General features: G+C 36.4%; 2 protein-coding genes across 2 annotated transcripts; both read right to left on the bottom strand.

The window, feature by feature from the left end:
* Positions 1-540: 540 nt before the first annotated feature.
* On the bottom strand, positions 541-6952 carry LOC145783918 (microfibril-associated glycoprotein 4-like). Its single transcript, XM_082595683.1, has 6 exons — positions 6684-6952; positions 5958-6106; positions 4105-4201; positions 2904-3000; positions 2135-2199; positions 541-983 (listed from the first exon to the last, which is right to left on the bottom strand). Exons 1-6 carry the CDS (start codon positions 6949-6951, stop codon positions 745-747), a joined length of 915 nt encoding a protein of 304 aa, XP_082451809.1. The 5' UTR covers position 6952; the 3' UTR covers positions 541-744.
* Positions 6953-14035: 7083 nt separating this feature from the next.
* On the bottom strand, positions 14036-23387 carry LOC145783897 (microfibril-associated glycoprotein 4-like). Its single transcript, XM_082595660.1, has 6 exons — positions 23095-23387; positions 22515-22663; positions 21238-21334; positions 17448-17544; positions 16761-16825; positions 14036-14332 (listed from the first exon to the last, which is right to left on the bottom strand). Exons 1-6 carry the CDS (start codon positions 23357-23359, stop codon positions 14064-14066), a joined length of 942 nt encoding a protein of 313 aa, XP_082451786.1. The 5' UTR covers positions 23360-23387; the 3' UTR covers positions 14036-14063.
* Between the last annotated feature and the right edge of the window lie 3918 nt (positions 23388-27305).

The raw sequence follows: 27305 nt of genomic DNA, 5'->3' as shown, positions 1-27305 counted from the left end.
GTGAAATGTGTACCTATGGTAACTTGGTCAATTAATTCTGGTCAATTAAGCTGGTCAATATACATAGCTGGCTAGACTATGGATATATGGTCAAGTTGGCTGGTCTTCTACTAGGTGATGTAGGCTACAGGTTAACCAAAAGCTGTCGAGCCAAAGCTCTACATAATTGTTTGAACAACAATTTAAAAAATTTTACCATTGGTCTTAGAGTGTACTGTTGCTTACTAAAACCATGGTTAAATTTAGATTTGAAAAAATCCGATTTAGCCTCCCCCTACTAGACTAGAAGATTCTAAAAGAAATAAATTTTCTTTTTCACTGCTCCCAGGCGACATAATCTTTTACTCATTACCAACTAGTATTAGATCGGAAAGTAATACTTTTAGAAAACTTTACAGATGATCAGTGTCCAAATTATTTCTTTTTGATAAAGTTGATTGCTGCTGAAGTGACCTACTGCACTGAAGCTTTTGGAACTTGCAGACTGAAGCAAGAATTACAACAAATATGATTAACAGCAAATCTTATATTGAAGCGTGGTGTCAATGCCGAATGAGTTTTAGCTTGATAAATAAACTTTTCGTTGCCCACACAAAATGACAACTGCTATTTGTTGTTCAACATGTTGATATGCAATATAATATACAGTACAAATAAACAAAAAATACATGCATGTTTTTTCACTGTTTTATATCATAATTACATAAACAACGCACAAAATTAACGATGTACACTGTGCAGTTTTTATTTTTTCTTTAGCTTCATCTCAATTAATTTGAGAGAGTAATGGGCTCCATGCCAAGGGCTCCACTCTATTCCATCTGCATATGACTCGTGTGGTCCTCCCAAGTACAATCCATTGGGATTGACGCTATGACACCTAGTATACCACCAACCACCTTTGTATGCATTGGCGCAACTACTTGACGATGTATCCTGATCACGATCCTTGGCACTGAATCGTGCTGATTGCAAACCTGATCCTGCAAAATATGACAAAAAAAACAACACTTTTAAAAAACGCATTTACATGATGGTCAACAGTCGGCCTTTATGTGTCATAAACAATAAATTTAGAAAAACATAAATTAATAATTTGTTTGATTAAAAAATAGCTGGCTGAATTAGTGTAGCAAATTAGATGCATGATCAACATATTTATTACATTTTGTTTATTTTAGTAAAAAAGAAATGTTAAATATTTAGTTGGTCAAAAATTGCTGATCATAGTAGCCTACTTCGGCTAAATCAAGAAAAAAAAGTCTCAATGGTTTGAATGAATAATATTGAATAAAATCACAAGAAGCACAAACTAAAGTTTCTGGTCATTGTGGTTACAAATAGCAAGCAGAATAATTGCAGCCTTCCTAACAAATTTTACTTTTTTGCTAGAATCTTAAAAACCTTCCCATGATTATTAAGCTGATGACAACTATTCAAAACCTTTCCACAAAATAAAAATGAAATTCCTCCGTCGTCATATAACAGTGATTTTAAATTTAACTTTATTGTTAAACAAAACATTTTTCTTAAAACACTTCCGAAATAATAGTTGTGATGCCAACTGTGCAGTCTTAAAAAAAGAAACAATATTTGGCCACAAAATACTCAAAATGGAACTAAAAAGTGACAAAAATTAACCTAAATATTTCAAGGTTGAGTCCTTATTCCCCCAACTAAAATTGACGAATTTTAAAACTTTGTTTTTTTGCATTGTCTATTCTTTCATAAAAGTTTTTATTTGTGTCGAAGCTTTAGCATCGAAACTTAAACAACTTGATTCAAAAGAAATTTTGTATGAAAAATCTGGTATATAAAAAAAATATTAACAAAAGTGGATCATTAAGATTTCGGGGATTAAGATATTGGAGGTTATTAGATTTAGTAAATTATTCTCCAGACAAAAATCGTCGGATCAAACTCTTCAAATGATTCAATTGACCCAATTCCCCAGCCCTTAATTTTCCCCAAATCCCAGTCGTTTCAATAAATTGGGTTAATTTTTCAATGACATGTCATTTGATCACACTGTCAGCTACTTCAACGGATTTTTGTTTTATGGAACTGTCGTTTGAAAAACTGCTATTTTAACAATTTTTCTCTCGATCAACTGTCAAGTTAAAACAAACTCTACCTGCAGTTCCACTGTATCCTCCAAAAGTCATCGTATAATTTGTTCCAACTCCAACCACAAAGTCACTGAAACAAAAAACACAGAGACCAAAGGTATAAGTTACACAGGTTTATTGAGGAGGGACACAAGACACCAACAGAAATATCTTCACAATATAACGGTGATTGAGAAAGTTATAACTTAACTAAGACACAAGCTGATATACAAATAATTGAATTTCATTATCAAGATGATATGCTGAATATACAAGATGCATAAAGTAGTTTTATGTCAAACTGAAACTGTTTTTGTGCTCTAGTGGATGTAGTGTTCCATGTTTGATCTGTGAATGCAAGTTCAATACCTTGTCTGGTCAATGGTCATACCAAAATCTTATTAAACCTTGATCCTGGTTATCACAGAATCTATAGTTTTAAGGTTGTAATGTAAGCTACCCCTCAGCTTGTCTCTAATGTGAATACGTAAAAACTCTCTATTTTCTAAATTTGCTGAGAATAGCGTGAACCGAGGACGGAATGAGACAAAATGCATGTGATTAGCGACGGAATACAAATCGGTGAAGGAATGTATCGACATTCTATATTTACTCGATGAACAATGTTAGTTTCATAAGGTTAGGCTTTTGAGAGAAATTTGGTTAGGTGATAATTCATCAAAGTCTATTTTTTGTAAATTCCAGTACACTTCTTGCCTGAATGTAGAATAGCCTACTACTACAACATAAAATCAAGTGTAGTTATTTAATTTGAAGACAAAAACTTTTTCGTACTTGTATGAAGCATATCTTGTTTCGCCTTCAAAATCTTCCATGTCTACTCTCATTTCATACTCTCCATCTTTAGTCAATTTGTGAAGAACATCTAATCCTGAATAAAATGAAACGATTTTTAGGCAATACAGTATTGTTTAAAATATATTTTCTTTCAGTCTCACAATAAAGCAAGGTGGCTCAAACTGCTGTTTGAGCGCCGTTTCAACACAAACATGTGGCCCAAAATTAATAAGCTACAAATTTGGACAAGCCTGCGATCTGGGGCCTAGCTTTTCGTAAATTGGGAAAACCTGCTGTCTGTGGTCTAGCTTTTCATTTTGTAGTGTGAACATGTGTGGTGGACCATAAGGTGGACCATAACCATAACATTTTGTAGTGTGGTCATGTGTGCTGGACCATAACATTTTGTAGTATGGACCATAACTGCAAACTGTGGTACATTATTTCGGTCATACAGCCTCATCAGTGCAGTAGGTACACCAGGTATCACTACAAGGCTATAAACTCCTCATACATAAATTTTTGCAAGAAGTTAAGCAATCAACACTAGCTCAGAAAACCGAATTGTTTATATTGAGCCATATTTCATATTTTTTATTTCACGTTTTGAATGATTTTTTTTTCGATTTTGTCAAAAAGCGCTACTTGTTCTGTGTCGCCATACACAAAATTTTAAGAAATGAAAGTCCACAACAAAACGCGATGTGACTGCATAAAAAACGATGAAGTTGATAGTGGTCATTTGAAAATTTTAATAGTAACTTATGTTAGAACAAAATTAAGCTGGGCTGTTACAAATACACGTAAGCTAAACAATTTCACCAGACAAAGCAATTAAAATGTTAACTTGGTGGTAAATAAATGGTAAATTTAGTTACACAACTCTGCCATAACATTTGTATCTGTTCTATTATGCAAATAATAACAACAACCTCAGTGAAAAAATAATATAGCCTAACATTAACAACAGTATAGCAATACTTAGTAATAAACTACATTACATAGTAATAAAAATAATACTTGATAATACCGGTAACAATAATAATAATAACTTTGGTTGCACATGTCTGCAATAATATCTGTATTTATTCCACTATGCAAACACATCATCAATAACCTGATGAAAATGAGAACCATTAATTATTTACTGAAGACAAGTTTAAACATTTTAGACCATATTTTTGAAATATTTCCTCACCTAACCAGAACTCTCCTTCTAATCGACCAAAACCTTTGACGTAATCAGTAAAATTTCTATAGAAATCCTCTGAACCATCTATTCGTTTTTGAAACACCTGGAAAATAGATTTCTTTAACATCTGAATGTGGTAGTTTAAGTGTCTTGAAATTGGTTTACTACAGTAAGCTATAACATTATCTGAAGTTGATTTGTTTAATTTTTTATATTCGTACTGACAAAGCCTCTGATTGGTTATTTCTGGCAGTTTAGTATTCTTGCAGAGGCTTTGAAGTACTGACGCAGAGCTGGTTGTCGAGATTAACAGAGTGAACTTTCTGTTATCTAGTAAGCTACCCAATAGTTTGACTACGCTAACAGGAAACAATCTGAACCAGTAATGAAAGTCTTAATCGAGATACTTAATTGATTTAAATAACAAAGAAACATAACTAAATGTTTGTGACAAAAACACCAAAGCAACCAGAATCATAATCTTACCCAAACAGAAAACGTGGCCATTTTATATATATATACAGTAACAAAAAATCTGCAACTTATGTTGGATGGAAATCGTGCCACGTCAGATCGTGATTCTGTGCAAGATAAGAATGTGTCAACTCATTAGCTCAATGTTTAAGCGCCCAACTCAAAATCAAGCGGCGCTGGTTCGGCTCTCAAGGTGTGCGTTGAGCAATCTGGACAGATTTCTATTTAGCGGTACCTAGTGGATGGAATAATTTTCCGGCAACAACACTTGTTTGCCCCAATAGCTCAGTTGGTTAGCGCGTAACTTCCTGAACGAAGAACCTTCAAGATCAAGCGGCGCTGGTTCGACTCTCGGGATGTGCGCTTGAGCAACGCATTCTAAGAACTACATTCCCTTCAGCGACACCCAATGGATAGATTAATTTCCCGGCAACAACACTTCAGCAATGGAAAACTTCACTCTGTTAATCTGGGGAACTGGCCCTGCATCAAAAGTCTCTACAAGTATGCGAAACTACCAGGAATAACTTATCAAGGCTTTGTCAGTCCGAGGATACAGATTCAAAACCAAATTAACCAAACCAACAACTATCGGAAACTTCACTCTGTCAGTGTGTGTGTGAGACAACAACTAAACTCATTAATATTGTTTGTAATATTGTTTCTAAATCAGCCTGCAGATAAACGTTTAGACTACATTGCATTGCATTGCGAGTAGAAAAAGTTGCAACTTTAATATTACCCACACAAGGCGTGTGTACTGAACACTGAACAGTCTCAAATACAATTCGCAAGCCTGTTGCTATATTGATAAACACAAACTCTGCATTACGGTCAAGCGGCAAAAGCTTTGGAAACCATGAGTAAAATAGAAAACACTGTAAATTTCAACTGAGTTGCAAGAGAATATTTTTTTCCTTAACCAACTTATTCAGCGTTCATAATACACTAAATTAATGTCAAAACGAAGCCTAGACATAATTATTTCTGTGTAACAACATAATTCTTCATTTATCAGGACTGTTAATTTTAGTTAAAAAAAATAACTTAAAAGTTGATACACCACAACATAAATAGTAATACAGTAATAATAATAACAACATTTATATGGCGCCACATCTACAGTGCGAACTACGCTCCAGGACGTTGGACATGACGATGGTGATAAAATAATACGGCAATATCAAAAATCTATAATTTAATTTAAATCTTAACATCTTGCAGTTGGTTTACTTTTCAACACACAACATTACAAAGCTGAACATTTGTGTCTTGCAATTCAACTACACTTTTGCTGAACATTTATAACGTGCGGCTGACAAAAAAGCTTACCAACCAAGCTTAGCGTTCTTCTAGTGATGACGTAACATATTTTGTGAACTCACCATCCATCCACCACCATCAGTTTCCATATCACAATAAACCCTTAAATGAGTCAAATCTCCATCTCCATATGGATAGATGGTGTAAACCCCGCTCTTTTTAACTACATCACTAGAAAGAATGTCTGAGCATGACTGTGGTAATATTGCACCTAGAAAATCAACATATTTCAATAAATGAATCATACGTTTTGATAAGTGACATGTTTTGTTGTAGTTGCTGCCTAACATCAAATGATATTGTTGTTTACAAGTGAAAAATATTTTAATGTTTTGAGCCATGAATGATTAATTGGCAATGCTTCAATAGATTGTGAATGTGATCCCCTTTTCAGGTAAGTTATAACTAACAATTTAATAAAGTTATGGTAGGATAATTGAAGACTTACATATATTAAACAAACTTAAGCTACAGTATACCGTAGGCCTATGTCCTGAAATTTGATTAATGTTTGTTAAATTTAAATCGCTTGATACAAAAAGTAGACAATCCTGTTATTTTAGTAAAAATATAGCATTTAATAAATTTATACTTTTAAGCAATTGCCACAACTAAAAATCAAAATTAAGTACAATTTTAACAAAAACGAAAATAGCAGGCACTGGGTGCAATAGATTTCTTTTGCAAGCGATTACTTGAAGAGCAACGATGAGAAATCACTAAAAGGTTGTAAACATTTAAATGATAAATGATATCACTTATAAAATGTATGTTGCGTTATGACGTACGCCTTAAATCTTCCACGTCATGACAGTTGCACTTTTCCGCTGGATCTCCTTTTGGTCCGATAGGTCCAAGATCACCTTTAGATCCTTTTAGTCCCGTCACTCCTCTCTTACCAGGGGGTCCCTGGATCCTATCGGGTAATTGATTGGGGGATGCTTTTGGCGAACCATTTCCATCTCCATCACATTGAAGGTTACAAGTTCCCAAGTCGATCTGAGCCTGGCAGCCCAAAGTCAACATCACGAGTACGACAACACTTACAAATGTCATGATTACACTGCAAGAAAAAGCTGATTTTTCATCAAACGTTGATAATCATCAAACGATTTTTCTTATTCCTAAAATCAATTTACTCTTGTTAGATTATGATTAGTCATTGTGGTAGCCTATAGCCTATGTCACAAACATTTTCACTGGCCTATCATAACTGCATCATCATCGTTGTCTAGGCGAAACGATGCATAAATGTTTAAGATTGTAGAAAACATGACGTCATGTTCAATTGAGAACTACGCAGCATCGTTCTCGATCCTTTGACTTAATGTCTGTCACAAGCAGCAAACAAGAATAGACTTTCAAAACCTCGCACAAACTGCATAATGTTGGTATTACGCAGACCCTTATGTTCCGGATATGATAAACAGAGAGGTAACAAATTTTGCTGATAGATTTTGAAATGAATAAAATCGTTGCATAATGACTCTTGCACAGTGAAACAACTTGCAGTAACAATTTGGCTTTACATTGTTTTACTATCTGACAGCAGACTGTAGAAAAATGCTGTTGTAGTTGTACATAGCAAAGTAGCCTGCTATGTCGCAGCCCACTATGCAAAGCAAATCCCACACGAGACCTACACTTCCAAAACTTCAATGAATAAACTTTTTTTTTTTACGCTGTGTACTGTGTAGTTTTTGTTTAATCGTAACTTGAATTTTATCAACGTGGCTGGACTCAATCGTGGAAAACAGTGACTTGGGTTCCTCAATAACCTCAACGATCATCTTCACGTTACAAGAACAACAATTTTTGATAGTTAAATACCGGGATAGGTGGAAAGAGCTATGCGTGAAAGCCAAAGCCTGGAACAGGCATGGTACAAAAAGAAGAAGCCAAAACACGACCGCCTCATCAAAATAACTCCATCAATGAAACCTGAAACTTAGTGCTGTGGTGACAATGCTCATCGCAACAACAAGTAAGCAAAGCAAGAGATAAAAATGATTTCCAACGGCAAGCGTTTGTCGTCTTGCCGAGAACTTAGTAGATATTGATTTAATAACTTATAGAACATGCTATAGAGCAGTGGTTCCCAACCTTTTTGTTGTCACGGACCCCTTTAGACAAATTATTAATTCTGCGGACCCCTGCCTAAATTTTGCCTAAACACAATTAACATTCTATTGACTATTGCAAAGAAATCTATTTTCACACGAGTCAGTTCAATCACAGTAGGTCTACTATTGACTATTGTAATAATTATGCTACTCAACTACTGTGCGGTGTCATATTGCATTGCAGCTGTGACTCCAGCGGCAAATATCAGGTTAAACAGTTGCTCAAATAAGAAAATGAATGGATTGGTCAAGAAATGTCAGCAGTATTTAAATATTAAGGTGACCCAAAGTGCCATGCCGAAACTTTTTCAACGTAAGCAAATTTAATGAGATGGTCGTTGTTGCTTTTCCTGAACTAAACGACTGAACTGGGGTTGAGTTTTTGACAATGCAACACGCATGTCATCTTCAACGTCCACTGTCCAGGCGATTTCGATGTTTAGTTTTTATTGTAACAAGAGCTGAGAATCCTGCCTCGCAAAGGTTACGTGGTTATGAATGGTAACAAAACAATAATCGCTTGCTTTGCCAAGAAGGGGTAGGTTTGCAGTTGTGAGCACCAAAATTCTTCCACAGTTTTTGAATGAAACTCAATGCGTAATGGCTCTTTTGATCAAAAAATCAGTTAGGTCATCTTTACTGAGATCGTCATCGCTAATGTTGTTCAAGTCAAAAAGAAAAGGATTTCGAATCCATGTTTCAACTTCGTTCGGCAGGTGTTCTAAATTAAAATAACGTTGAAATAAGATTTGCAGGGTTTCAAGTGTGCGCAAAATTTTTCTCTCATAGAGATCAAAAGAGTACATTCTCTTTGAGTTTCATCCATCAAGATAAGATCTTCTAACATGGGAAAGTTAGCGTAATTACCTGCTTCCAATCTGCGTTTCCAAACCGGCAACTTGGCTTAAAACGCTTTCAGTTTTTCAACTGCATCAATAAATTATTGTCACACCTGGTCCTTAAATGTCACGATTAACATTGTTAATATGAGCTAAAATATCGGCTAAGTAGGCCATGCCGTATAAAAAACTTTTACTCTCAAATAATTTTGAGAGGGGACTTCCTTTTTCTTTTATCTGACCCTACTTCTTGACAGAACGCTTTAAAAGTACTGTGGTTTACAGCTCTGCTTTTGATGAAATTAACGACTTTCACGCAATTCGTCAGAATTTCTTTGAGACTTGCTAGTAAAGTTTATGCTGCTAAGGCGTACCTGTGCAATAAGCAATGGGTAACAACCACGCGAGGAGCTTCGTTTTTTACTAAAGCAGCAAATCCGGATTTGTTCCCGAGCATAGCTGGTGCTCCATCCGTGCATATAGAACAAAGTTTTGTTTTTTTTAGTTCATCAAGGTAGTCACGGACCCCAAAGGGGTCCGCGAACCCCAGGTTGGGAACCACTGCTCTAGATCTTCGTGTCAACGCTTCTGTCTATAGCATTGGTTCCCAACTTTTTGATTGTCACGGACCCCTTTAGACAAATTATTAATTCTGCGGACTCCTACCTAAATATTGCCTCAACTACTGTACTGTGTCATATTGTATTGCCACTATGACTCCTGCGGCAAATCAGGTTAAACAGTTGCTCAAATAAGAAAATGAATGAATTGTTCAAGAAATGTCAGCAGTATTTGAATATTAAGGTGACTCAAAGTCCCATGCCGAAACTTTTTCAACGTAAGCAAATTTAATGAGAGGACTGTTGTTGCCTTTCCTGAACCAAACGACTGAACTGGGGTTGAGTTTTTGACAATGCAACACGCGTGTCATCTTCAACGTCCACTGGCCAGGCGATTTCGATGTTGTTTTTATTGCAACAAGAGCTGAGAATCCTGCCTCGCAAAGGTTACGTGGTTATGAATGGTAACAAAAACAATAATCGCTTGCTTTGCCAAGAATGGGTAGGTTTGCAGTTGTGAGCACCAAAATTCTTCCACAGTTATTGAATGAAATTCAATGCGTAATAACTCTTTTAATCTCAAATCAATTAGGTCATCTTTACTGAGATCGTCATTGCTTTTTTTTGCTGATGTTGTTTAAGTCAAAAAGAAAAGGATTTTGAATCCATGTTTCAACTTCGTTCGCAGGTGTTCTAAATTAAAATAACGTCGAAATGAGATTTGCAGGGTTTCCAAGTGTGCGCAAAATTTTTCTCTCATAGAGATCAAAATCGTTGCATTCCACGTGGTTGTTACTTCTCCTCTAGATAACAAACGCACCTCAAAATGATACAAAAGTACTTCGTAATCTGACTCTACTTCTTGACAGAGCGCTTTAAAAGTACGGTGTACTTGACACATTTGCATTTAAACAGAAAAATGAAAGTAAAAAGATCGCTTTTCGTTTTTTTTTTCAAAGTTCATCAAGGTAATCACGGACCCCCAAATGCTTTCTCACGGACCCCCAAGGGGTCCGCGAACCCCAGGTTGGGAACCACTGCTATAGAGCCTTTCAAGTCACTGAAGTCATAAAAGTCAAGTCACTTTCAAGTTATAAAAGAAGACCGAACAAACAGCCAACATTTCGCTTTACCATATTTTGGGTTTAGTAGGCACAATTGGAGTGTCTGGGTTGCACAGATATCTTGCACATTGCAACCCCAGCTTTTTCCACTTGAATGCCATTGCACTCATCGGATGCCGTAGTCACAGTGTATACACCCATCTCAATGAACATCTAATTTGGTCATCCAACAACTAACGCAGAGCCTTGAGTTTATGCGAGCTGAAATTCAACTGCAGCAGTAACCTACCAGGCCTCGTTCTAGTGAGGCACTATGAACGAAAGATTGCTCTCTATTAATGGGCATTGATGTAGGTTACCAGTCGTAGCAGATTTTGCGGCTTCATAACTCACATTACTTGCAGAAGTGAACCTTTAACCCATTTCAGTTGAACTGAAGTTTTGGGCGTTGCATATTTTTCTTGCAATTGTGCGTCCTTCTTGAAATTTGTAAATGTCGCTTTTTGGTTAAATTGTGTTAAACAGCTGAAGATTATTTGCATGGTGTCATCACTGGCAAAGTTGCAATAACCAATAAAACAAGACTCAAAAACTGATAAAAAATAATGTAACTTTAACGTACAGCAAAAGCGCAACTTAGCATAAAGTTACAGAGAGTTGTCTCATCATATGACATCCTTTGCAAAATGTAAAACAGGATTGGTGAACATTTCAGGATCTGAAGAGGCAGTTGAAAAAAAGACAAAAGTTTTGCAGAAAAAACTTTGCTCATTTAAAAGGACTTTGTAACGGAAAGACGAGTTTGTCTTATTGCTCATCAGATACAAAGAAAGCAACGTTTATATAATGAGGAAACAGCCATTGTTATTTCAAATATACGTAGCCTAGCTGCATACTTTCATTTGCAGTGAGTTTATTTACTAAAAGTGCAGCATTGTTTATGCATTAAAATTCCTCCAATTGTTTAATACTTCTAAGTAATGTTTTTTTTAACAATTTGCAATGTGTTGTTAGACACTAAAAAAGTGTAGGCCAGTATAGTAGTTTTTTAATTAAACATTTCACTTATCTATATTATGCGCAGGCTCAAGAAAATACCGATATAAAGACATAGTGATGACAAGAGATCACCATCACTTTTTCTTGTAGCGATGAGGGTTGGACACAATGCACCATTGTTCACGTCATACTAAGCTTATTTGTCAATAGCCATGCCTTTATTCCAAGATCGCACTTAAAACAATTTTGCGCCGTTTGGTTGATATTGAATCTTTATCCTCAGACTGACAAACCTTCTGATAGAACATTCCTAGCAGTTTCTTATATTTTTAGAGGCTTTGAACCACTGATGTAGAGCCGATTATCGAGATTGACAGAGTGAAGTTTCCATAAATGTTAAAGTGTTGTTGTCTGTGACATATTCCATCCACTAGGTGTCGCTGAATGGAGAGCAGTCCTAAAATGAGTTGCTCAAGTGCACACCCGGAAGCCGAACCAGCGGCGCTTGATCTTGAGTCGGGCGCTCAGTTGTTAAGAATTTATGGTTCACCAATCACCAGTGGATCGTTAACACTGTGATCCTCCTTATTTTTCAATGAACAATCCCCAACTTCTACAAATCTTCGGTAGTTTCCGGCCAAAGCAATAACTCAAATGGAAGCAGACAGTAATGCCATCTATCTTAAATTTTACTTATTTTAAACTTTTATCTCCTGCCTTTATTCAGTTGTACATGAACCAGGATGGCTAAAACAACTGATAAGCTAATCATAGAAGTGACTTATATGTCGCTCGTACAGACATTTCCGAGTAAAGTTAATTCGAGAGCGATTGTTCAATTAGTCAAATATCGTTTTAAACAGTCATAATTCTTTTGTCGCTTCTACGATTTTACACTGTAGAGCTACGTTATGGTTGGTATTGTTTTTGTTGTGGCGGCCAGAAATAAAAAGTATATCAAACTTGAAATAGTTATAAAAACAAAAGTTGTTGTAAAAGGTTTGATAATAAGTCGTCTGTTAATTTTCTGTCTGTAAAAAGTTTCCGATTAAAAATTTTCTGTCTGCTTTTAAGCAAAGGTTTTCAAAGCTATAAACTGTGGCTATTGCAAAAATGGAAAATAATTTTAAGTACACAAAGCTGGAGAGCAAAAAATAATATTTGTTGGCGGTTGACAGTTGGTTGTTGGAGAAAGACGCCAGCGACAAATAAGGATTCTTGAGAAGTAGAAACAGAAAATTGAATAGTAAAAATTTTCTTTCTGTAATAAAACAAAAATAAAACATCTGTCTTCTTCTTGCCTGACAAAATCTTACAGCTTTCGGTTTCTACAAAGAGTTGTAAGATTTGTGTGATACCACTCAGCCAGAAACCATTGCAATTGGAAGAAAACTATATTCGACTACCAAAAGTACCTATATTCGACTACCGACTGTCAATTTTATCTATCCAAACGCCCTTGTTGCTATTTTCTTAAAAACATACAACGATACAAACTGCTTTTACAAGGATAACTATCATTTCAATTCCATCAATTAAATGATCAAGGACACATCAACATCTTTCATCGTAATTCCTTCATTTTCTCTTACCTCAATCTTTCAACATTGATTTGAACTTTGCAGGATGCTAAAATTGAATAATTTCAGCTTAAAATATTTTTTTTATTCACAGTGCTATGCTAAAGTTAATAATGTTTTATGAATTTATCCTTGCGACGTTGTTCTGTTTAACTTTTTGTTTGATTTTGATCAATCTCTTGAGCCTTGTGGCGTTGATAGAATTTTGGTTCCGCCAGGATAGCTCAGTTTTAAGCACATGACTTTACAAATGATGAAACTGCAAGATCAAAGGGAGGTGGTTGAACTTTCCAGGTGTGCGTTTGAGCAACGCATTACAAGGACTGCTTTCTCTTCAGCTACTATTAGTGGATAAAATAATACAAAGCAGACAACACTTCAACAACAGGAAGCTTCACACTGCCAAACTCGATTACCTAGTCTGCTTCGGTGGTTCAAAGCCTCCACAAGTATACGAAACTGCTAAGATCAAGCTCTCAAAAAGCAGTGCAAAGCTACCACAAGCTGAAAATGATGGAAGAATGCCTAAAACATTAATTGTGCCCAGAATATTTTAAAAGTTATCACATTGTTTCCATTGCTTTCAGGTGACATAAGTCATTATTCATCACCAAACAGTATTGGATCGGACAATGTTACTTTTAAAAATTTTCACAGATTAGTGTTCAAAATGATTTCTATATGATAATGGTGATTCCTGCTGCATTGCTGCAACGACCTATTGCACTGAAGCTTCACGAACTCGTGGACTGGAGCAAGAATCGCAACAAATATGATTAACAGCAAATTTAATATTTAAGCCTGGTGTTAATGTAAAAGCTTCTTAGCTTCGCGAACAAATTTTTCGTAGCCAATAGGTTATAAATTTACACGTGTTATTTGTAATGCAATATATTACTGAATGCTAGTATTAGTATCCAGTATCTCTGTATAAGGTACAAATAAACAAAAAGTTACATGCATGTTATTTCACTGTTTTATATCATAATTACATTCACAATGCTCAAAATTGACGATATACATTGTGCATTTTCTTTTTTTTTTTAAGCTTCATCTCAATTCGTTTGAGAGAGTAATGATATCCTCGCCAAGGGTTCCAGTTTATTCCATTTGCATATGACTCGTGTGGTCCTCCCAAGTACAATCCATTAGGATTGGCTGCATGACAATGAGTGTACCACCAACCACCTTTGTATGCATTGGAGCAACTGGCTGACCACGTATCCTGATCACGATCTTTGGCACTGAACCGTGCGGACTCCAATCCTTGACCTACAAAACACAGCAATGATAATGAAAAACAACACTGGTCAACACAAATTTTTTAGCAGACAAAGTTAGAGTGCTTTTTGGGGTTTTGAAGGGCGCTGATTCCGAATATGGCCTTAGTTTTCCCGAATTGGCTCTAGTTTTGGAGATATCGCATAGGGTCATTTTGACCAAAATCCCGTATTTGAGCCTTATGCGCTAGATCAAAAAAAAAAAACAGTTTAACCATATTAGATATTTCAGAAATGCAATTTAATGGTCAATTGTGAACAATAAAGACAGTTTTAAGTTTAAATACAGCAACATCATGAAATTTTTAGGGATATTAGATTTGTCATACTTCAAAACTTGATGTTACCGATGTCATATACACAAATACACAATCATATACAGTAGTGTAAGTACATAAAACACTAAAAAATGTTGCATTAAATCAGTCAATCAACCTTGTATCATAAAATTTAGATAAAAGGAACCACATTATCTTTTTTATTGTAAATTGAAAACAATGGTATCAAATACAATAAGATTAAAACTAGTAACTAATTTGCGCCGAAAAAATGTTTCCTTTAAGGTTTTCGCTTGTGAGAAACTTTTGGGCAGTTTCTCAACAGGTTTCAGTAATAGTCTGCCATCATGTACTCATTCCATCTGCCCTGATATCTTTCTTCCATTGTCTTGATGTCTTGGTGGAACCTTTCCCCTGCTTCTCACTGTAATCACCAAGATTGTCATGAAATCCGTCAAGGTGGCTGGATAGGAACTGAATTTTAATGCTCATGTTAGCTCTAAGTTTTTCAAATGCAGATAACATCTTCCGAACTAATTCTCTGTAATTAGGTGTTTTGTTATTCCCCAAGAAGTTTTGTACTACATCCTTGAAGGAGTTCCATGCAGTGAGTTCATTGCTGTTCATGTGACTGGTGAAATCCGAATCTTTCATCAACGTTCAAATCTGAGATCCATCAAAGACACCAGCTTTAAGATTTTCATCGGACGTTATATGCATCCCACAAGAATACTTGTTGTGAGTGAAGTATTGTCTTGAATGCAAAGGTCGAGTATTTCAAAGAGCTACAAGCTGGTCGTATTTTATATTGATTAATACAAACAGTGTTGCTTGTACAATTTCATCTTCGGTTAAAATCAAAAACCCATGAGCAGGATGCGCAATTATCTCTTTCGCAACGTAACACGCCACTACAGAGGCCCACATCAAGTGAACAGAAACTGCTATAAAGTGCCCACTTATAAGGACGGTATTATTGATTGTGCGAGATCGTGCGGTAGGTCTTTTCTTATGACGTTTCATGACAAACAATGAGGCAATTGTTAAATTATGTAGTCATGAACAACTGAAAACATTGAGAAAAAATGAGTTTCTTTTTAAATCTTCATTTTATGTCATACTATTATATTTGCTTCAAAGTTGTAATTCAATACAGTCAAATGAAAATGTTACTTCTGATGTTTGGAATTTGAAATAGGCATTGGTGGGCAAAATCTTTGCCACAATAGGCTACTCTTTTCATTTAAAATGGTAAAAATCTTATAATGCTGATCCGAACTGCTTGTAGCCTACTGTCAATAATTCTTCAACCAGGAATTTTTGACATTCTTGTGATAAAAAAAGCAATGACTTATGCGATACTTCGATTATCATTTTGCTAGGAAATGTCGCGCAGTTTAACGCAACTAAGCAAACAGAATTTTCTTCTAATCAACAAAATGAAGAGCCAAAAATATAGATAGGCTAGTAAACTTATGTTCAACAAATGTTTCGAAAACTAAGCTAAATATATTTTGTTTAGTAGCACTGAAGATGAAAACAGTTTATCTGTTGAAACGTTTACTGAGCATGAGTTTAGTATCTGCATTTTGGGCTCTTTGTTTTTCATTAGATTGACAAGTCGTTTCAACCATTTTGCTCTAGAATTTTCTTGTCATAGAATTTTTTATTGATTAAACGGAATGTTTTGCCAGCACTGTAAATACAACCACAAAAGGCTCAGCATATGCTGGCTTAGTTAAATATTGTATCAACACTTTGAAACGATTAGATAAAAGCATTAGATTACAAGATTTAAGAAAAAGCTTTGTATCTGTTAATCGTATTTAAATAAACCATCATGCGTTGTGATTCTATTCGCTTTAACATGCAGTATATATTCTCTAATAGGCCTAGTTTTGATTTTAGCACAAGGCAATTTTGTTTTTGTGTACATGAGAGATGAAGGCTAGCTGTAGAGCCGAAAACGTTCGCATCATGTTTGTATAGAAACAGACAAAGTATTGTTGCCTGGATTTATCAGCTTATGACTCAACAAAACACCATGTCTACCAAAACCGTCTGATTTTTTTTTTCTTGATTTCAAATAATTGTGACAGGGACAACTTGAAGTTGGGTAATCTCCACGACAATACACTGTACCTGCATCCCCAGTGTATCCTCCAAAAGTCATGGTATAATTCGTCCCAGCTCCAACCACAAATTCACTGGAAGATAAAAACGAGTCATACGTAGGGCAAAGACAAGGTGTATGTTATTCTTATAGAGTGACATCATTAAACATGAGTTTATAACCATTTTTCAAGAGATAGGCATCGTTATAATGTATGTGAAATGTTAACAGTCTATCCAATAAATCGCCATAGAGATTAAGGATTTGAAAAAGATTTTCTAAAAAAACACCTTTATTTGCACTGCTTGTTCTCGCTTTAGAGAAAAGTTAAATTCGTGCCTTTCTACAACCTTTTTATATTTTAAGCTGATTTCTTAAACACAGAGTATAGTAAAGTACTTCCGAGCAAATTTTTTTGATTTATGTTGTTTCCAACACGTATGATCTTCCTTAAAAAAGAATATGATATAGTTGATGGGGAGTTCTGGATGGCGACAAACCATTCAACCATTTACTTCTTTCTTAGGTAAAATATCTCTCGATTGGTCACGTCCAAATTCAACTTAACAGATACTTTTTCTCCAGTGCTGTTTTCTTTGTTAGATTTTAAATTTTTTGTTGCTGTAATTAGTTAAACAGGTCTCTTTTAATCTTTTAGTTATTCTACAAAGTAGCTTACACGAAAATGCAGTTGAACACTACTTCTTTTCTCTTACTTGTAAAGAGCATATCTAGTTTCACCATCAAAGTCCTCCATATCAACTCTCATTTTATATTCTCCATCTTTAGTTAATTTGTAAAGGACATCCAATCCTGAAAGAATAAAATATGGCTATAGGCAAAAGAGTTGGAAATGTGATTTTATTCATTGTGATAAACAAATTTATTAATGAGGGTGCAACGTTGTGACAACCAACACTTGCCTTAGAGTTTGGTTTTCGACTTTACTTTGTGTATCTATTTGATTTAGAATCACTTAGAGCAGGGGTCAGAAACTGGCGGCCCGCGGAAGGTGTCAGCGTACAAGTATAACCAAAATACTTTTCTTGAGGAGTTAAAGAGCATGAAGACAAAAAATACTTTCTGAGAAGCATATTTTCGCTTTGCATACGATTCCAACGACCGAATAATCAGATTGTAGTTCTAGGTGGGGGTCGCTTAAAGTTATTCCAATGAGATGTCCAGCCACACTGACTTAGTGATTGACTAAAACGTCTGTTCTCGAATTTTAAAATTGTCTGTGAGCATAGGGTTGCTTATTTTAAGTTTGTAAATGTCATGTAAACACCAGTGTGTGTTTCATCGTTATTTTGGGTAGCCACTTTAACAAAGAAAAACTCTGCAACTGCAAATGACTAGGATGACACCGCCAACCAATCCTAAGCTTCGTTTTCCGTGACGTGAAAAGGGCGAAAAGAAGATGTTACATAGAAAATCAAGTGATGGATTTTCTGTCAACTGGTTGGCATAAGGCTAGTGAGTCATTTCATTGACGTTAGTTCGATTCCCATCACTGCTATTGCTCTTTTTTTCTTCTGTAATTACCAAATAAAGTTCAAAATCAGGATTAACTCTCTGGTTTAGTGCTAGAAGGGTCACGAAGGGTCACGGTAGCCTCTTATAACATGTTCTGATTGGTTGGCGGTGTCATTCTAGTCGTTTGCAGTGGCAGAAAGTTTCCTTGTTAAAGTGGCTACCGTTATTGTGTTTCACGAGCAGTGTTCTCTTTATGCAAGTTTTTTTTTTTTGACGAAATTGGTCGATGTGCCAACTCAATTTATAATAAATTGGTAAAAGATTATATATAAATTTAAAAACTTGTTTTGGTTGTAGGCCTATTATGATAATGTTTAGCTTAGTTAGTAGTGCAAAATGTTGTTAATCAACAATTCTTGCCATGCTGATAAGCACCGCAAGTGACAGTTGTCTAATAATAATAATCAAAGAAAGACGGTTGTATAGACTCTCATAACAAAAAACAACTCATTGCTTTTTTAGAGGGAACACTGTTCATGAGTTACGATAGAAACGTTTTTTCGGTGATTTTCACAAGCGTTTGTTTCATGGTGCCTGGTTTCTTTCTCCCTGTTATTGGAGCCTATTTTTTGGTGATATGCTTGCAGGTCACTATTGTTGCCTGTATTGCGATGCGTCAAACATTTCCTTGTTTACTGAAACTGCTAATTGCATGATATCTCTTGTGAAGCGAAGTGACCGCACCACTCTTGCTTGGCAAATGGCGATGAATATTCTGATGAAACTGCTCGCCTCGCTATAAGTGCGCAAAACAAGTGGCCTGGTTAGGAGTCAAAAGTGTTGATAAAGGAGCTTGGCCTGGCAGTAGCGTTGTTCGACTAACTTTGTTGCTGCTATATTCCAAGATAAATATTAACAACATGTAACGCTGGATACTGGGTACGAAATGCGTTATTTTCTAGCATAAGAGTCAACCTACCTAAAATTTTATTAGTGCGGCCCGCCGCAGCTCTCCTTAGTGCTAAAGTGGCCCGCATGTAAAAAAGGTTGGTGACCTCTGACTTACAAGTTAAACTTATGAGCTTTATCATTACCACGCCTTAACCCATTAAAAGCCTCCACAAGTTCCCATTGCTCTTTTTAGAAAATATTTCAGCCACAAAGTTGTATTGTCATAACTTTTGAATTAGTTTAAAAAAATTTGATGATTTTTGCTTTTTTGATACATTTTTTTGTTTGCCTTTTAAAAGGACACCGGCCACATAGTCAAATGTAAATCTCGCGATACCTTAACATAAGAAGGTGCTTGTTTTGGTAGAAATTTGTTAGATCTTTCTTGAAGGACGATTCAAAGTTATTGTATGAACATATTATATTCACGATAACCATCGGCGGAGCTAGTGGAAGGGTGGCAGTCCCCCCATTAGGCAGTCCCCCCCCCTCGGTCGGAAGCTTGTGGCGGCAGAATATTTTTAAACGTAAACGAAAAGGCATAGTAAAAATATTTTTTGAAACGGATTTGGCTCGAATTCTATTTGCTGGCTCCTACTTCACGCGTTCAGGGGTGCAAAATCGTGGTCCGCCGCGGGCGGCACAAACCATAGCGATACGCCACTGACAGTCGTCGGCTCCAGCTCGTGACTGAGCATTGGTTTCGTCATCAAATCGAATTTGGCTTTGGATGGTGATGTCATATATGGCTTTAGAGGCCAGTGTATGATGGAAAAGACGTAGGCAAAAGTCACATTATATGGGGGCTATGGATTGTATGGAGGGAGGGACGTAGTAGTTTTAGCTTTTCTAGTGTTCGTTTTTCTTGGGCTTTTGTATCCTTTTTTTCGAAAATTTCCTTGCCTTCCTTAGATGTTTTTCTAGCAAGGTTTTCCCATGAATCCAGATCAATGTTTGCATGGTTGAGGGAGACTTTCAGCTGATCTTTGTATCTCATTTTTGGTCTTCTGGGGGGGGGGGTTCCTGTCTCTAGTTGTCCCTCCTCGTTGTCCCTTCTCATGACATGCCCTGTCCAGCGAAGACAGTGTTGCAATATGGTGGCTTCTGAACTGGTCAACCAACCTAGCGCGATCAAGGATTGCATCTTTGATGAGACAATCTTCCCAACGAGTGGCTAGCATTTGCCCCAGTTTCCTCTGCTGAAAATTTTCAAGACGTTTGATGTCACGGCGGTATAATGTCCATTGTCCAGGTTTCACAAGCATAGAGAAGGATGGATAGAACGACTGCCCGTAGGACCATAATTTTTGTGCGGATAGATATAGCATGGTTGTTGAAAACACGATGGTTAAGTCTTCCATAGGCACAATGTGCTGCTTTTACACGATGTTCAATATTCTTTGACAGTGTTACAAACAACCAAAAAATGTGGCCACGTGGCCGGTGTCCTTTTAAAAGGCAACAATAAATATAAAGCAAAATAAACAAACAAAAGAAGCAAAACCTTACACAAATTAGAGTGTAGTAGGAAGCACAATATTATAGAGTACCAAACTATGAAGAAACATAATTCATATCTATTAGTTACCAATAGGCAATAAAACATGCATGTTCCTCCTCACTTCACTTCATCGGGCTCTTCTCATTTTTCAACAATTTTCAAACTTTCACAAAATTCAGAAAAAGTACGTTGTTCGCAAATATTTATCAACACCTTCCAAAACAGACCCTAAACAACTACTAGCAAGTCCAAAATGATTCAATCAAAATAAGATGATGCAATACTGATGCATTCAAAACGATGTCCTTTTAAAAGGACACCAGTCGTAAATGGATTAACTGACCATGTTGAGTTTGTTACAGAAACTTATTTTGTATTTCACTTCAAAAATAGTCTAAAAAGTTGGTTGCAAATAACCTACAGCAGAAAAACAAAAGAATAATCTGAAAAGGTCAGCAAAACGAGAGAAATCAGGCAAAATTTCCAGGTATAGGCTGTCATGATATTACTTATTATCGTAATATAAACCGAGCATTTACAATCGTGTTATATTTTTATTTACATGATTGTTTTCTCACCTAACCAGAACTCTCCTTCCAATCGACCAAAACCTTTGACGTAATCGGCAAAGTTCCTATAGAAATCCTCTGAACCGTTTATTCTCTTCTGGAAAACCTAAACATTACCTTTACATTAATTTTTTACAGTTTAAGTTTTCAGAATACCTAGTCGTATTGGCTGCTTCATATATGACTTAACCTTAATTCCATGGCCGTGTTAATCTGTGACGTTTGGCTTCGATCACAGCAGCTCGCGCGAAAAAAAACCTTCCGGGACACTTCGGCGTCCGAGGGGCAACATATGTCTAAGGGCCCACTTATATTAAGTCGGTTTTTTAATATTTTAGATTATTCTCGCTTTCTTAAAACTTTATTTCAATTGTTGGTAGAACAGAACTTTTCAGGCAATAAACGCTTGTGAAATGGTGGCGATTGGATATTGCCAGTCAATAGCGCTAACAGGGGTGCTCAAGGGTATACTGTTGAACTAAAGATAATTTTGTTGGCTTAAAGATTTCGGGCCCTGCAACCGAAGGGAAACTCCAAAGCGCTCCATTTCTTGAAGCTACTTAACTTGTTGGTTTGAAATAGTGCTTTTGCATGCATGTCAGCGTTTTAGTTTTTTTAGGACAAACACAGTGTCACTTTCTGTTTCCTTGTCTTTATGTTGTTTAAATATGTTACAATTGCTCTCAATATCGCAGCAAACCTGGCAACCTTGGTACGACTTTATAAAGTAATGCAAGCTTTGTGTGGATGAATTTTAGAAACATTGGGCCATGATTAAATAAACATGCGACGGTTAAGCGCATTTGCAAGAATCCTAGTTACTGTTCATGTTACAATTTCTATCACATTAGGCATCTTTAGTGACTTAGCAATGCTATTTTCTTGGTGTAAAATGCAGTGGTGCCACATCACAGTGTAACATTATCCTCTTCAGTCTTCACACCATCTGTTAACCAGTCCATGAAGACCATTATTCTGCCCTAGTATGGAAGGACACTCATCTGTTGCAACTGCATGCATTTCTTTGCAAGCACGTAAGTTATGTAACAACCTTTGGGCAGTTCTTCTAGCACAAATAATACTATTTAATGCACCAATGAGGATCGCAGGAAGAATGATTGAGGGCCGCGTGCGGTCCTATGGGCAGCGGTTGAGAATCACTGCTTTAAGTTATTTATTAGCTATATGGTGGCAGTTATTTTGCTGCACATAAGGTGCTGGATAAAATCTTTGAACAATTAAGACCAATAAAACTTCCAAACAAAAGTAAGACAAAAATTATTTACCGTCCATCCACCACCGTCAGTTTCCATATCACAGTAAACCCTTAAATGAGTCAAGTCACCATTCTCATATGGATAGATGGTATAAACCCCACTCTCACTGATTCCATCATCGGAAAGAAAGTCTGAGCATGTTTGTGGAAACATTGAACCTGCAAAAGCTTGCATAGTCCAATAAATGACATCAAATAGCAACTTATGCATCTTAGTTTTAGGTGAGGATATTATGAGTTACCAAATTTCTTGAGCTTTTTTATGCTTCCAGAGCTATTTGTACCAGCTATGTAAAACTAAACTAACGAATTGTCTTCACGTGATAAAGCCTGGTGAACTTGAAGATCATAAACAAAAACAAATTTGTTGTGTTCTTTAAGACTTTTGTTGTAGCTTTTGCAAACCGACTTCCATAAGTTAGCTAAGAAGTTTAAATATTGGCGCAATAGTAAGTGAGGAGCACAAGAAATAATGAATTTGCAGCATTTGTGAACTATTTGATCATATTGCTAAATAAAAATGGCTATAATATCACAACTATTTAAGCAACAAACTGTTGTGTTAATTTATGATGTATGAGATGACATACGTTTTAACTTTTCCACATCACAAATGCACTTTGCTGGATCTCCTTTTGGTCCGGCAAGTCCCTGATCACCTTTAGATCCTTTCAATCCAATCGCTCCTCTCTTACCAGGTATTCCCTGGAACTTGTTGGATGACTGATTGGGGGTCATTGTTGGTGAGCCATTTCCATCTCCATCACATTGAAGGTTACACGTTCCTAAGTCGAACTGAGCCTGGCAGCCCAAAGTCAACATCACGAGAATAAGAATAATTGCAAACGTCATCATTACTTTGCAAAAATGGTGATAAAAAAACAAAAAGTGATCTAAACCATAAACAATTTTTGAAAACGTTTTGATGTAATAAGAACCCATTTACTTAGAAAACCACTCCACCAAAGTCTTAAACTGATTTTTGTCCACTCAACAAAAAAATTCTTTTTTTAAATTTTCTAGTATGATATGTCAACCAAAAAACAACTTATCAAAGACGGAGAAAGATCGTTTAACAGAAGCAGTTGCTGAATAGCACCACAAAACTTGCCAGCCCACAAAATTGTGTCAAACCTGCTGGAACCAACTTACCAATGGTAACCAGCAGTATCCTACTTTAAAACCAGGTTACGCTGTTTTGTTATAAAACAAGCAACTACCCCAAAGTGTTGCAGCCAATAACGGATCAAGGAGGGGTTGCCATACGCTCCTCTCCCTCTTAAACTAACAAAACCCAAGAAGCTACCACAAAGCATAAAAAGTGTATAAATATCACATCAACTAGGCTACTACAAACAACCATAAGAGGGCAACGAAAGACACTTCAGCACATACATTTTGGGTTTCTACAAAAAAGAGATTTGAAAACCACTGTTTCAGAGTTTTCGAATTTGTTTGCTACGTAAAAATATTAAAGCTTGTGTTCATTGAGTTGTAGTGTCATTGTACAAAATAGCAAGATTACAAAGCACAGCTTTGGTAGCGAACTTCACATGAAAAATAGATACGTATATGATGTATGCAAAGTCTCCCTCAGATGTAACTCTACTTAAGCCTATCGCGTAAAGACAACTACAAAAAAGTTTAATTGCTATATTGTTGCAGTCATAATCATAGCCTAAATGGTTTCAGATTTAACTTTAGTGTTGTAGCCTACTAATACTTTTAACTCCAACTTCAACAGAATTTTGGATTTGACAATTATGATGGGAGAGAATAATAGCCTTGTAAACATTATTGGGCTTCAGAAAGCGAAAAAAAACGATGTAAAAATTATCGATTTTCTGTGGGCAAGCTCTCCGACTCCTCACTAAAATATTGGTCTCCTTGACGCTTAATGTATAATTTATTCTCTCTTAAAATTTTGCTAACTTTATTGCCCTGCAGATTTCTTCTTTTTTTTCGGATCCGTTATTAGTTAAAACATATCACTTCATTTCATTTTCACTTCACTCTTTTGTTTTCACCTTATCAGCATTTCATTTTAGTGATAATCAGCAATTTCATTATCAAACACGACTGACTTCCTCTTTAGGGAAATTAGGCTAGACTGCATTTTGTCAAAGCTATGTTTATTAAAGCCAGACTACAAAAAATTATAAGCTCAAACAGGAACCATTTATTTTTAGCAGTGTAGATCAATCATGGCTGGTGCAGTCATGGCCACCTAAAGATACGGCCTGATTTGTCACATTTTGCAGAAATTTCTAGGTTTTTCTAACTTTGGGCGAACGTTTAAATAAATTTTTCTAAAAATTATATTTTTACGCTTTCTTTTCTCTTTTTCCCAGATGACACAATAGGTTTTAACATCCTCACATGTTGAAAAACAAAGAAAATTTGATTTCGAAGATTTTAGTCAGACTGTTAATTTTTCAATAACAGTCTGATTTAGCGTTTTTCAACTTACTTTTTTCATTTGCTGCTGCTTCCCCAAGGCAACAAAAAAGTTTTATGTCATTAGGAAACCGCAAAAAGTAAAAACATCTCAAAAAATATCAGTCAAGCACTAGCAGTAGCTGTAATCAAAATCTGCAAAATGTGACAAATCAGGCCAGATCTCCAGGTGGCCATGGTGCAGTCAATAATGCAGTTCCGTTTTTTTGTAAGTGAAACTGTTCATTGACAAAACAAGATGATCAGCTCGTTTGAACACTCATTTGGCCATTGTCGATTTGTAACTTCCGCTGTCAAAGTTGATATTGGCAAGATAATTGAACAGAGTAGACAATATTTCAATAAATCAATGTCGCCTCGAATGAGTTAATCATGAATACTTTTCAAGAATAGGAATTATTTATAAATTTGACTTTGTGATTGCTTAGCCTTAAAGTACCCGACTTTCAACGCTACTACACTTTCACCACGACTTTCAATGCTTGCAATGCTCACTGCGGTGTCATTCCAATCAAAATTATAGGGTATTTTTTAAGTAGCTACAAACATAATAACTCTTAGCCTACTATTCTTTAAAAGTAATGTACAGTAGGACGGCAGAGTGTTGTTGAGGTGTGCTAATTTCTGGTTGTAGGACTAGGACTTTCTGGTGTGTAATCATTCTAATGTTTTTCACTCAATACTCTTGTTGTCTGGATTCTGTCGCCCAACGCCATGCTTGCTGTGTTGGAATGAATCAACAAACGAGTCGATACCGAAGACCATCGTGTCCTGACCACCTCTCGCCACCATCGCACCCAGACGTGTTGTCGTCCTGACGATCACTATATATGAGTGGGCAATGGGCATGCTAATAAGAAATGCGACTCTACAATAGCATTTTGGTTCCGCTAGGATAGCTCAGTCAAGCGGTTTTACATCGGAAATTGGTAATTTAAAAAAAAAATTGCAGATTAGTGTCCAAAATTATTTCTATTTGATAAAATTTATTTCTGCTGAAACGACCTACTGTAGCGCCGTAGGGTGGAGTGAAAAAACTTTTTTTCTCATTCTGCTTAGCTTGGGGTTGGAAAACTTGCCAATTACTACCAAAAACAGTTGTGCAAAATTAGAATGTAATCTGACGACATCTTGATCTGCCACCAGCCTCTTGAAAATTTACTATTTCCTTCTACAATAGGGTGGATCAATTTAGGGGGGTGTAAAACTTTTTTCCTCATTTTGCTTACCTTGGGTAGCAAAAACTTGTCATTGGGTATATAGAACACTGTGCTAAAAGTATATTTCCATCGAACAAATTTTTGATCTGCAACCAGGCCATTACTTATCGACTAAAAACGCAAAAATACATGCAAATGTGTTTGAATTTGACGTTAGCATAGAGATTTATTGCAACGCAATGGACATGATAATATGCATCAAACGTCCTCGCTTTAGATGAAATAGTCACGTTTCGATTCGAACTTGGGCATTTCTTGTCGTGATTCAATGCGTTAGAGTATAAATCCATCTTGCAAATTATCCCCTCACACCGCCTCTGAAGCTTCCGTCACCAACTTGACGCACCTTTCCACCACCTGTGTGTGACACGGAAATTGAGGAAATAAAAGTTCTGAGGTGTCCTTAGCAGTCGTAGTTCTTTGTCCCCCATCTTTCTTGTTACAGGAGGCTCGGTAAGATTGAGAGCCTGCCAGGCAACCATCGTAGTATTCGTTGATGTCAAACTTTAAGGGCGGAATGCAGAATCGTCGCATTGTTCTCTATTCGTGATGGCTTGATCGAGCTTTCTGAATTCGCTTTAGTCCAAGCTCACGGATTATCATTAAAAATGGAAAATGGAAAATAAGAAGCACGCCCTTACAGTGAAGCAGGAATTCAGCTGGCTCTGGAACGCCCAAAGCGCAGATGCCCATTTGTTAGCCTCCTTCAGCACCAGAGAACTTGCATCTGTCAGTAAACAAGTTAAAAATGGGAAAGCACAAGTGCCCGATAATATCCCTCCAGAATTCTTAAGGCACTGTGGTCCCAAATGTTTGGCACGGTTGGAAAGCTTCTATTCTGCTTGCCTGACCCTCCAGACCATACCTGAAATCTGGCGAAAAGGAAGTGTAGTGGTACTACTTAAACCAAACAAACCAGCTGATGATCCCAAGAGCTATCGTCCCATATCACTACTCTGCGTCCCGTATATGATCCTGGTACTGCTCCTGCTATCTAGACTCGAGCCAGTTGTTGATCCCCAGCTACCAAAAGAACAAGCTGGATTTCGGCATGGACGCTGTACGACTCATCAAGCAGTCAAGCTGACCGAAGATATTGAGGAAAGTTTTGAGAAGAGCAACAA

This window comes from Aplidium turbinatum, chromosome 1, assembly GCF_918807975.1.
Source record: "Aplidium turbinatum chromosome 1, kaAplTurb1.1, whole genome shotgun sequence".
Taxonomy (NCBI): domain Eukaryota; kingdom Metazoa; phylum Chordata; class Ascidiacea; order Aplousobranchia; family Polyclinidae; genus Aplidium; species Aplidium turbinatum.
Note: the sequence above shows the minus strand (reverse complement) of the source record. Positions and strands in the feature narration are given on the sequence as shown.